The sequence below is a fragment of the Atractosteus spatula genome, chromosome 5 (assembly GCF_055471065.1).
Source record: "Atractosteus spatula isolate fAtrSpa1 chromosome 5, fAtrSpa1.hap1, whole genome shotgun sequence".
Taxonomy (NCBI): Eukaryota; Metazoa; Chordata; class Actinopteri; order Semionotiformes; family Lepisosteidae; genus Atractosteus; species Atractosteus spatula.
In genome coordinates, this window is record NC_142710.1 from 14,714,209 (window position 1) to 14,727,564 (window position 13,356).

Genomic DNA, 13,356 nt, shown 5'->3' on the forward strand with positions numbered 1-13,356 from the left:
GTCACTCTCCTCCCACCCTTCGGGCTCAGCTAGTGCGGGGGAGCTTCAGCGCAGGAACTCTCCTGGTGTTGCTCTGAATCTGGAATTCTTGACATAACTAAGCGCAGCTCCGATTTCCTCCCTCTGAACTCAGGCAGTCTTTAAATAGTCAAAATACCTGCTACAGGAGCAGGACTTCCTTTGTGTTTGGCAGGAGAAAGTAATTGGCGACAGATCCCGTGTGAAAACACAACAGCAGTCCTTTACTTTTAAAGCAATACAGGATGGCAAAGAGCAGTGTACGGGATTTCTGAAGATAAGCCACATCATTTGACTTTTTTTTTTCTGAAGAAGATTACAAGTTGATGCCGATGTGCCCTGATGACTTGCTTCTGCTTTGGTTTTTAAAACTGCAGGGGTTATACTGCGCTCACTGACTTAAGCTGCGTACCCATGATCTGCTGTAAACATGAGATACCTAAAGAAACAGGTGATCGGGCAGTTCTCATCAAGCAAAGTTAAATTATTTTTATTACATAAAATCCTTTCTGAAAAGCTAATAAATGTTTTGTTTTTTTTTTACCATCTTTCTGGATACTGTACTAATGTTATCCAAAGAACTGCTTGTTCTCAATTCTTCCCCAGCTAGCTTTATTTTGGAAGAATCAAAACAGTTCAGTGATTAAATGAAATTCAAAAACCACTGAATGCAAAAAGATGAGTGATAAAACTATAAGGTCCATGATTTTGACCACTTTTACCAAGTCATCTAGCATTTAAAGAATGTCACTTTTGAATCTGATTTCCAGTAGTGCATGCAGTAGATCACCACGGACTTCAATTCCACTTCATAACAGTTGTTTCATGCAAGTCTGCTAAATATTAGCACGCTACGTGGATTTGTATGTCAGATATGAGTGGAGAGAGTTCATAGACTGCACAGATTTGCCAGTGTGTTGTCCAGTTGTCCACTTAGTTAAATTAAGTGAAGATTAATGTTTTAACTAAAACTGTTTTGCAAATGACTCTGATCAAAACTGATAAATAAAACCTGAAAATGTGAAGAATAACTTTCTTCTTTTACATCTGGCCAAAACATACCAAGTGATCAATAAGAAGGTTAGCACTTGTTCCTCCATTTTACATGCCTATTTCTCACGGTCAGCATGAATACCCCTCCTCGGACAAAACCCTTCAATATCGCTTTGATGTAGCTATAACAATAACCCCAATTAGTATCTCAGATAACAAATGAAAGTTTGTGATTTGCAATTTTCTTTTTTTCCCCCAGTAATGAAGCAGTAAATACCAGTTATGGAAGCGTCTGAGAGGGGTTAAAAAAACATAACAGAAGCTGAGCTCAGACTGATAGGAATCCAGACACAGATCTAAGAACGGAAGAACTCCCCAGTGAACAGTGGTACTCATTAAGTTACTGAAAAATTAGTATTAATGATAGATTTCTTAAGACAGGGGCTGCCAATACAGGTCCACAGCTCTAGATGCCTCCAGTGTAACAGACATGAGCATTGGCAGCCAATGTCTTGGTTAATTTGCTAGATTTGCTAAGCACTTATTTGTGATTAATAAACACAGATAAGGCATCACTGCCATACAAATCTAATTTAGCAAACAACATCTTTGACACTTCGGCAAGCTAATGAATAACACTGTTGGCTGTGGGAGGTGTTGGTACCCTCTGGGACTGTAGGCAATGGAACCCTCCATTGGGAGAGAGGCATTGGAGGGTCTGTGCTCTGTAGCAGCTCATGTTAGTCAAAGACCGAAAGATGAAGAGTCTGTAGAGCAAAGCGGAGGAGGAATCGGGAGCCTGCGCTAACGAAGCAGCCTTTGAGTAAGGGCAAGTACGTCTTCTTCTCTTCCCAGGTCGCATTTGTTCTCACTGTCAAGCCTAGGATCCGGAGTAAAAGCCCCCTTGCAGACTCACTGCCAGTCCGCCTGAACATCCCTTACTCCCCACCCCCCCCCCCCACCCCAGGAGTCATCCGCAGCGGTCAGAACTCTTGCCAGGCAGGCTGAGAAGACCGCAGCTCCCCCTCTTTCTGAGTCATCCCTGCACACTGGTCTCCCCCCCTCCCCAGAATTCACCAGTTCGCCAGCCCGGCCGGCTCGTCCCCTGGGAATGGAACCAGGCCCCGCTGAGCAACAGGCCAACGTCAAGGCCGACGGGAGGGAAGAGGGTGGGCAAGAGCACTGGAGCAGGTGACCCCGCCGGGAAATGTCCGCTTGCGGCGCCGCCGGATTCTTCCTCCCTCTTTCCCCAGAGGCAGTCAAAGGCACGACGGGAGGAAGGCAGAGAGGCTATGGCAGTTCGAGAGGCGTCTTGGCGCGCCCGGTCCTAGAGGGACACTCCGGCGAGGGCGGGAGAGGCGTGCCCCGGGCCTCCCCTCCTTGTCTCGCTCCGCTCGTCCCCCCCCCCCAGCTCTACCACCACGTGAAGAAGGGTCGGCGGCTCTGGAAGCTCTGCGTGTACGACTCGCTGTTGGCGCGCTGCGGGGCCCGGGCGGTCTCCACGATGACGGGGGGCATCTGCACCAGCTGCAGGGGTGTCTTCCCATCCTTCATGGCCTGGCACAGATTCAGGATCTGAAACACAGGGGCACGGTGCTGAAGCTGGGGCAGGGTCTCGCAGCGCCAGGCTGAATCCGCTGGCTTTCGGAAGCGCGAACTGATCCTTCTCTCCAGTGGGATACCGCAAGTGTGCAGGCACTGCGACACGCTCGGCGGCTCACGAGTTCGCCCATTTCTTACCTGGCCCCTCATCACTGCAATCTGCTTGTGGAACTGACCCCTGTCAAAGCCCGGGTCTTTCTGGGAAAACAATACAAAATGAATAAGCAGCAGCTGGAGCAGGCCCTGCCTTACTGACAGCATTAAAATCACTGGGGGATCCATTACACATGGGGAAAGAAAATGGCATAAAACTTCTCTGTTGCAAAAAAACAGCCCCGGTAAAAATCAAGAATCCTCTCTCTTTTTACCTTAAACAGTTCATATAGATCCTCCTCAAGGTCCTTGACGAAGTTTGGGTCCGAAATTTTGGGCAAAACATGGTCCTTGATCTCTTGGGAGAAGGGGACTTTGGCCTGCGCAAGCCAGGCCCAGTAGAAGGGGTCTGCGAGGAAGAGTGAGACGATACAAAGTGCTGACTGTCTGGGAAGAACTAGCACCTTTGGCCTTGCAGCAAGTCTGCCTGGTCCCCCCCCCCCATTTCAGATTTTCTGCAATGCACAAGAATTCAACTGTGGCCACAGTCGGCTGCAATGACACCATGGGGTGTTTCACCCCTGTACAGACTCTTCTCCCTTCCATCCTGATTGTAACCAGGAAACTTATTGACTCCCTTAAAGCGCAGCTTGACACGAGTGGTGCATACGTGTGTACTGAGAAATGTACTCTGATCTGAACCAGGTCAGATTCAAAGGTAAAAGGCTGGAAAAGATTGTGGGTACCTGGGATCGTTCACACTTCATTCTGCCACTGCACACTGCACGCGTGCTTCAGTCGCAGGATCTACTGTGATTATAGTCACGACACAGTGTCCTGGGGATGTAAACTGAGAAGACAAGGGAAAGGCGGCACCGAGCAGGCAGTGCTGTACTCACAGGCTCTCCAGGAGTCCGGGTGTTTGAGAGGAAAAGCTAAGCCATTGTCTATAGCAGCAATCTTGATGATGGGCTCTTTCACAACTACCCAGTCGGCATCCTGCCACAACAAGAAGAAAACAGAAACATTACAAACAAAGGCCATCTAGATTGTTCAGTTTCTAGGATCTAACCGAACTAAGAATCTCACCCAGCCTGTTCTTGAAGGAAGCTGTGGTTTCTGCCTTAGTATGATGGGGCTGTTTGTTCTACACAAATGTGCACCTTTGGACCCTGAATTTAAATTGCTGCCATTAGCACATCTCCGAACATCCAAACCACACAGTCTTGACAAACACACACAGAACCACAGAGCCGGTCTCTGTCCACTTGCAATGATGCAAATTTGACAAAACATTTCACACAAGAACATAAAAACCATAGTCTTTGCCAATTTTACCAAACAACTGACTTGTTAAGCAGGAAGGAAGAGAGATGCAATATATTTTTTTTTTACATGAGTATCAGCTAAGCTTTTCAAGTGTAGTGGATAGGTCAGAGTCAACACCGAACCCAGAAATCAGTGAAGAAAAGGGTGGGAGACACGATGAGAACTCGGTTTACTAAAATGCCATTAAGAACGAGGGGTCAGGACAGATCGGTGTGCAACCGTGTCTTTGAATCACATGCCAGTTCCTGCAAAAGTGGGTTTGTCCTCACACCCTCACACCTTCAGAGACCTTAGCAAACCTGCCTGCTCACCCTGGAGTTCCCCGTGTCCATCGGGCAGTCGTACTTGATCAGCCAGTTGTCATTGCCTCTGTCTGAGGGTGAGAAACAACAGCAGACATGGAGAGAGACAGAGGAAGACACACTGCTATCAGTTACATGATGGACTGATTCCTCTGGACAGCGTAAGCACAGCCTGTTTCGGTACAATTTACTGGTATGCTTTAAGATGCGTTTAAAGTGCAGTACACTACAGTTCAGACCTACCTATTCAGCTTCAATTTGAGTCCTGAAACAGGCCTCTACTGTGTATAATTACAAAGTTATTACTAAATGTTTAAGGGGACATCATTCAAGGTGGAAATATCCTCTGGAGGTCTGAGACAGATGGGAGTACTAACAGGTTAAGAATGAATGTGGTTCTCTTTTTCCCTGATTGGAATCTGCTTAGGTTCTGAGAAATTTACATAATACTCCAGGAGCTCATGTGGTCAATAAAAGTGTCTTAACTCCGAGCACTTTCTGTAGCGTGTTTAGCACAATCATTCTGGGGGTGGGAGAAGACATGAAACATTCTTCGAGGTCACGCTGTTCATGATGGCAAATCTGAAATACGAGAATTCTATTTCACCTCAAGTTTATGTGCAAGTTGTCTTTTGTAAACTTTTCTCTGGTTTCACCAAACCCTAGTTTTTTTTTTTATTTTAAAAGTTAAACCTACTTGAGAACGATCTTAAATTTTTTGCCACTTTACTGTACCGAGCGGTGATGAAGTGTGTTAGTGCAGTTTTACAGAATGCCCAGCAGATGGCGCTCCAAGCCCTACCTGTGTTCCTGATGATGTAATCCAACACCACCAGCCTCTCAAACTGGAGCTGCAGCTGGCGGTTCGTGTTCTCTGGCAGAGGTTCCGCCTCAAAACGCCGTAGCCAGTAGTCTGCATCTTTGTACCCTTCAACAAATAACTGGAATGATCCCACCTGTGAAAAATAGGCAGAATTTAAAACCGGACTCTTTTCTTTAAGTTTCAAAATGAAACATTTACAAGAGAGCAGGAGCAAGGAGCAGGGGTTTTTTTCTGCGAGCCCCAAACCATCTCTCAGTAATAACAATAACAATAATAATAATAATTGCTTACACTTATATAGCGCTTTTCTGGACACGCCACTCAAAGCGTTTTACAGGTAATGGGGATCCCCTCCACCACCACCAGTGTGCAGCCCCACCTGGATGATGGGACGGCAGCCATAGTGCACCAGAACGCTCACCACACATCAGCTCTCAGTGGGGAGGAGAACAGAGTAATGAAGCCAATTCAGAGATGGGGATTATTAGGAGGCCATGATTGGTAAAGGCCAATGTGAAATTTGGCCAGGACGCCGGGGTTACACCCCTACTCTTTTCGAGAAACACCCTGGGATTTTTAATGACCACAGAGTCAGGACCTCAGTTTTACGTCTCATCCGAAGGACGGCATCTTTTTACAGTATAGTGTCCCCGTCACTATACTGGGGCATTAGGACCCACATGGACCGCAGGGTGAGCGCCCCCTGCTGGCCCCACTAACACCTCTTCCAGCAGCAACCTTAGTTTTTCCCAGGAGGTCTCCCATCCAGGTACTGACCAGGCTCACACCTGGGGCTGCCAGTTGCGAGTTGCAGGGCGACATGGCTGCTGGCCGGATCTGGGCGCTCACCTTAGGCGGAAGTCCTATTCTGTGGAACCGCTGGCCCACACGTGGCACTTTCTCCAGGGCCAGCCTCTTGCCCCGCGACTTGACGCGGTCGATGGCACTGTAATTGAAGGTTTCGCTGGCCAGGTGCACCACCTATAGGACAGAGAGAGCAGGAGGTGAGGGGAGGGGGGGGGCCGTCTGAAGGTGGAAGAGTGATGTGTGTGCTTGCGTGTCTGTCTGTGTGTGTGTGTGTGTCCAGATAGACAGGGGCAGTGTGGAGATGAGACGACCCTGAGTGAACCAATATGATCTGTTCTCCACTGTATGAGCTGTCTCCTTCACCACCCACAACCCCACACCCACTGTGTGCTGATTTTGACTTGTGTTTAATACTCTTATCTCTATAACTTGTAAAGTTATGAAGAAGCACACCCTTTACCTGTATTCTACTGATGTATCTCAGTAGACTACTGATGTACAGTAATAATGAATACTTAACTTTGTATGACAAATTGCAAAGCCAATTAATATGGTATAATATGGTATAAGAAGGTTTTATCCTGTTTAGACTCTTCGTCATTTCAATACCTTACCAGAGCTGTCCTTGTGAGACGAGAATGAATCAGTGATCCACAGTGTGTTCCTGCAATGCCTATGGACAGTACCTTGGTCCTGGGGACAATGTCGAGCTCCAGCTTGTGGTCCACCAGGCTGGCTCCGGCCTCAGACATGTACCCCTGATTCAGCACCAGGCAGTCTCTGCCAAAGCAGCACGGGCAGCACAGCTTCTGGAGCCACTTGGTCCACTTTGGGTTCAGCTGCCCGTACGGCTCCTCGTTCTTGGGCTTGAACACACCGATTATCTTCTGCAGGCAGAGACAGGACCGCATCAGTGAAAGACTGACGAAATTCACCTCAGACATTTCCAAACGCGTGGACAACCGACACGACCCAAGACCAAATGATCACAACAAACACTGGATAGGATTATATTCATGACTGGGATTTGTAACTAGTTCATCTCCCAGCTGCTTTCTGATAAGTAATGGCATTTAAGCTGTACCGATTTCTCTTATCTGCAAAGGAATTTTTTTTATTTTATTAAGCAATTCAAAAAGAAACATGTGTTACCACATCCTTTACTCGGCTAGCTCTGAGCACAGGACTGGTTTAGGGAACTGATGAATCCACAGATGAGGAGGGAGGTGAACCATCTCATGACTTGATCAAGCATCATGCTGAAATATGCAGGATGTGCCCCCCCCCCCCCCCAAGCATCAGAAAGACAGTTTTATGTGGGCATGAATGAAGGGGAATTGGAAAGGCCTGCAACTCATTACGGCAATGAGATTAACTCAAGTTTCCTCACATGACCAGCTATGAAATTCCCTCCTGCTCACCCAGGACAGACTTCTGCTTTGTCATGTATCCTAGCTGCCACACTGCCCATTATAGTGGCCAGTAACATATTGAAGAATCCCTTTTTATCTTCAGGCAAACAAAAACACAGAATAATAAATAATAATAATAATAATAAACTTTATTTATAGAGCACCCTTCGTACAAATAGCAGCTCAAAGTGCTTTACAAACCAAGCATAAAATCACAATAAGACTGGCTCTCAGGACAAAAGGCCATAAAGTACCCCTGATACTTTAGTAGCACCTGCAGTAATATCTGAACTTAAACAAGTCTTAGACCTGTTATATAAAACAGAATGACCCAATGTACCCCACTCCTAACATCAGTCAGTTAAATCCATTGGTGATAAGGTATTTCACATTATGCTGTCATTGTGCTAAAAAGTATTATAAGAGGGATGAGACTCCAGCTGAATTTAACTCCAGTACTATTTCCACTTTTCTGAAACCACTTACAGGAATCTACTACAACACTGTACAAAAGACTGACAAAAACATCACTAATGTATTCCGTATTCTTCCAACACATCCACACATCAACACGAGAATAGATTCGTTAAAATCTTCGAGAAAAGTATTTTGGAGCTATCTGCATTACAACGGAAATGTTTAGTGACACTTTGCAAACGTCATCTTCCTTAGATTATAAACACATGACAACTAAAGTGACAGATCTCCTACAAATTAAGGACAGCAAGTCGTGCATGTCTCTGAAACCCTAGTCAGCCTGTGGCACATCTCAGGAGCATGTGAGCAACTTCAAACATTCCCTAACCGCTGTACCCTAACCCCGTCTGCCGTCTGCTCCTTTAAGGTATTTTACAGGCGTGTGTTAAGTCTGGAGAACCCAGGCATGCCAAGTCATTGATGCTTCAAAGTCTTCTTAGACATTCCTCTGCTGACCCCCTGATTATCAAGCTGATTGGTTCTATGGGAGATTTTTCATTCACACACACACACACACACACACACACACACACACACACACACACACACACACACACTTTTTTTCTCTCTTAGTTTACAAAGCTCTGTGTTGTGCTCACATGGCATTTCGTTCTCCATACTTTCCAAGCCATGAAACGGTCTGTTACCAAATTAATTTCCATGCCTAACCATGGCTTCCATTAGCTGTTAAAAAGAAAAAAAATTGGGTTATTGGCTAATTGGCTAATTGGCTAATTCGGCAGTGCCCAATTCCAATCAGACCTGGACTGGAAAGTCACACATTTGGTTGAGTGGCCTCTGTGTGCAATAATAATGGTTCTCATGATTTCAGAACAAAAACATCTGGCTGTGCGGCTCCTTGGCCAGGTTGTAAAATGTCAGGCAAAGTCTTGACCATGAAAACTAAGATTGTTACGAGTGGAGAAAATATCCAAGTCTGTGAATACCCCTTGAAGCAGTCAAGCAGTCTACTCAGTCATCAAGAAATAGAAGGTGCATCGTTCTACCCTGACACTGCCTAGGTTAGGCCAGAAAGCTCATTTGGATTGAAGGAAAAATGGAACTTACAGACAAATACAAGAGGAAAACCTGTGTCAGTCTGCTAAAGACTTCAAACTGGGGCAAAAAAATCACTTTTGGATGAGGACAATGGTCCAAAGCAGAAAGCTACACTGGAATGGCTTAATAATCAGGAAATGAAAGTTCTTGAGTGGTGCAATCAAGGTGCTCATTTGATTACTACTGAGAATCTGCGGACTCAAAAACTGCTATAAGCAATTCCCAAACAACGTGAGAGAGCCTGAGCAAATGTGGCAAGAAGAATGGGCAAAAATTCACCAGGTCAGTTGCACATTCAGGTTTTGAATGAAATATTACTTTAGAAAATGTGTGATTTTGTAATTTCACAAAGCAGGGTGACATAGGAAGGGTCTGAAAACTGTTCCAAAGCTTGGTACAGGATCACAGTGAATCTGAGCCCAGCCTGCAGCAGGAGTGAGGCTGGCTATATCTTGGACTGGGCACCAGTCTATCGTGAGGACACTCGCACAGTTATACAGGGACAATAATCTTCACTGCTCATCGCTGCACCAGGACAGGAAACCAGAGCACAGGGCAAGAACCACAGGGACTGCATACATGCTTTATCAGATGAGCAGGGCAGCCGGCAGGACTAACTTCTTCACAGCTTCCGTGCTGCAGGTCTGAACACACTACATATTCTCAAAGGGAGCTCTAGCTCAGACGTACGATTTTTCATATGAATTAAATCCTCGTTTAGAAGACCAAAACTTTCTCCCTCACCTTCCACAAGATAACCCCCCTCTATCACAAAATAAGATGAAAAGCCCCGCTAGAAAATGCAAGTCACTCAGCCTTTTTGAAACAGCTCTAGAAGAGCTATTAACTCAACACTCCCTGCACGTCTGAACACATTATGCTTCACACTATTCATTTTTTTTATTTCATGTGTATTTTAATGGCAAAAATAAAATCAAGAGATTTTTCATGCTTTTATGAACATTTAGAAAGAGGTCGTGATGAAATACGGTTTCTTATTTTCTTTGGCCTTGTGCGTCTTAGAGAATAAAATGAAAATACGATTCTTAATGACGAATTCCACGGCTCAGTGTAAATGTATTTATCAATGCACATTAGTTACGTTCGTATTAATCTCTGTTCTTCACAGTTTGAGGGTAGGGGCTGAGGAAGAATCCTGGTCAACAGAAGTAGAGGAGGCAACACGAACGTGGAAATTGAGCGAGTGTGTCTCGACGATTCACAGGACTCGTCCCTTCGCCGCACTGCGCATGACAAACTCGCCGCCGCTTCTGCAATCCCACAACCCATGACATTAATCTACGGAGCTCGCTTCCCTGTCCGTGTGTGCTGCTGAGGTGTTGTGCAAGTACGACTGCCCCTGGCCGTGTTCGCTTAAATCCCGAGCGACTCACAGGTGTCACATGTCAAAGTGCTATTGCAAAACCGAAAACATGTCAGTCGTACAACTACTGACCTGCCAGGTGCCATGTTAGCGTCTCTGGAGCTCCGATGAGGAAAGGATTTTCAGATCATTATCGGGATCTAGAGATTCACAGCTCTGCTGCAACGAACGCGGAGACACTGGTAGTTTTCTTACCTTGTTTTGACTACATCACCTCAGTATGTCCAGTGTAAGAACCGGGGGCATTCTGAAATGCCCCGTGTGCTCACCTGCTGTTGCAATCAGACTTTACGATGATCACAACACATCTCTCCACAACACGTAACGCCTCTGCGCCCTTCTTAAAGAAAGGCAGCCTGTATTACACTGATAAAGACTGTGTACATATATCTACACGTCACTGCTTAATGTTAATTTAGAAGTCTCACCCCCTGTGAATCTTTCACGAAATAGCTTCCACTGGATCCTTGGTAAATTCTTTCTGGGTAAATCCCTTCTTCGATAGCCCGTTCTGCTTTTCGGATGATTTCCCTGAACTCCGGATCCTCCGGGAACTCGTTCCTGTAAGGGTCCCGGGGAGAGTATCCTCGGTCTCGCTCGAGCAAGGGCTGTCTCTCCCGGCTCCGTCCGGGGCTCCCCGCTGGTACCCGCACAACTGAACCCGGCGTAGCTCCAAACTCGGCCCGGGGACTCATAGGCTCTGTAGGGCAGTAGCTGAAATCGGGAGGATCCCGGAGTGGGGAGACCAGCGGGCTTGTCTCGTCCATATCGGAGGAAAAGGGCGGTAAGGTTTAACAGGAGACCCGGGCTTGGGGGGGGGCAAAACAAAGTGGTGCCGAGGTTTTGCAGTCTCAGTCTCCAGTCCGGCCTGCTCTATGTTTCATCAATCGGGGCAGCTGACTGTCAGCTTCCGGGAAGCCCTCCCACACTGTGATCAGTCGCTTTGGCTGGAGACCCCGCCCACTACACGGAAACCCCTCCCCTTCGTGGTTACTGTGCACATTCTTATTGGACGCAAAATGTGAACCCCGCCTCCGCCTTTAAAGGACCGCCCAAGTGATGGCACAGTACACATTCCCATCCGGCCACTCGGGAACTGCGATAGTTCTGTCAAATCACAGGATTAGCTAATTTACCGGTACATCTTCCTCCATGCTGGGCTGTCAACACGTATTGTTCTTATTACCCTGAGTGGCTTTATTTATGATATATGTTTTGACTGACATATAACGACCGAAGTTGTTCGCAGCTTAAAAATATATGTAATTGTATTTTAGTTAAAATACCAATAAAATCATTATTATAGAATGCTTTATCGTACAAAAATGATAATGTGGTATGACGAGAGCAAGCTTCCTTTAACAAAATGTGTCTTGTTTGCGATTTGTATCATTACATTTTGCTTAAATGAAAATTTCTTTAAAAAGCGTAGAGCTCCATTTCATCATCCATGTTTCATCATCATCTGAAACATGTCATTAGAACTACTTGTTATACTGTCCTGAACAGCATGGAAGAAAGTTGATCATTTCTCTAAAAAAATGTAGCACAGGGAAAACGTTCTGATCCATTCTAACAAGGGGATGGACAACTTTTTGCTGCCTTCGACATTTCACACAGTCAACGTTAGTTAATAGCTTATTGATCCCAGGATCTCATCCATCTGTTTCTTGGAATAAGCCAGGGTCTGTGGCTTTAACGACATGGCCAGGTAGCTTGGTCCACACTCCCACAACCCTCTGAGCAAAGATGTGCCTCCTGTTCTTTCTTTACCACTATCTTCCGGTTCACGTTTCACTTTAATGAAGTGTCAACATGAACACATCAATGTTTTTCGTTACGTATGAGTAGGGAGCTGCATCAGCTTGTGTAGGCTGCAATGGAACAGGTGAAGGTTCATTCTTTGCTGAACCTTTCAACGTGGAATGAACCTGTTTACATTACATTACCTGTTTCGTTTTCTTAAGTAGCCTCTTCTAGCTCAGCATTTTTGACTTTATCACTTTTGTTTTTACTACCTGCACCTGCATCCAAACGCCCGGAATTTGTTTACATTAAATGTCATTTGCCAGGGGTTGGCAGTCTTGAATTTTATCCGAATCTTTTTGAATTTCATTTGCAGCATCGACAGGGTTTGCTAATCTTCCTAATTCAGTATCACCTCTACTAACTTACTAACTACAGCAGAACCATTGACGGGCCCAACCCTTGACCTATAAACTGGTCACTACTCGTTGTGAATTTGCCTGGTTTGTACACCTACTTCTCCCTACACACCTATACTCACCTATCTACAGTATTAAAACCCATACAATGTGTTTTAATTTTGCTCTCTTCAGACATATGCTAAGTTACTGGCTACAATAACAGCTATCTAACAAATCCTTATTAAACTGGAAAGGGCTTGGTTCTTCCTTTGTGTATACAGCAAGATGTCCCCTGAGCTGACTTACTGAATCCCTTTAAGGATATTGAATAATTGAGTCAAATTCACACTTATTCGTAATCCATTAACATTCCTCAATATTATTATTTCTTCGGACCAGGATCCTCCTGACTGCTCTTTTTAAACCAACATCTGCTATTAAAAAATGACATCTTTATACATAACAATCACGCTTTATCCTATAGTATTAAACCAACCCAGCAACAGGTCTAGCCAGGGTTAAAAAGGGACAATAAATATTTTTCTCTGAAATTTTAAATTTTACATTTCATATATTATAAAGTGCTTTTAATTGTAAAGGTTCACAAAGGGCTTCAAATATTGGAGGGGACTCATTTCATCCACCACTGCCTGGGTTGAGCTGAGGTGAGGCTGCACAGGAGGAGTGAGAAATCTCTTCACCGAGGGAAACAAGGAAGACATTTAGGGAAAACAGACTCTACAAGCCCAGAGTGAGAGATATCTAAGTCATCAGGGGTCAGAACCCTACTCCTGCTCACAGCCACGGGATCTTTAATGTCCCAGTGAACAGAACTCCGGTTTAATGCCCCCGCAGAAGCTCAGCAGTATCTCCACTCACCAAACTGAGGCAGCGGTTTCCTGACCAGATG

At 45.4% G+C, this 13,356-nt stretch overlaps 1 protein-coding gene across 1 annotated transcript; it reads right to left on the reverse strand.

Annotated features, from left to right (window-relative positions):
* Positions 1–221: 221 nt before the first annotated feature.
* On the reverse strand, positions 222–11,185 carry pi4k2a (phosphatidylinositol 4-kinase type 2 alpha). Its single transcript, XM_088917414.1, has 9 exons — positions 10,728–11,185; positions 6,654–6,854; positions 6,010–6,141; positions 5,140–5,293; positions 4,347–4,408; positions 3,606–3,705; positions 2,982–3,115; positions 2,752–2,811; positions 222–2,586 (listed from the first exon to the last, which is right to left on the reverse strand). Exons 1-9 carry the CDS (start codon positions 11,064–11,066, stop codon positions 2,425–2,427), a joined length of 1,344 nt encoding a protein of 447 aa, XP_088773540.1. The 5' UTR covers positions 11,067–11,185; the 3' UTR covers positions 222–2,424.
* Positions 11,186–13,356: the final 2,171 nt, after the last annotated feature.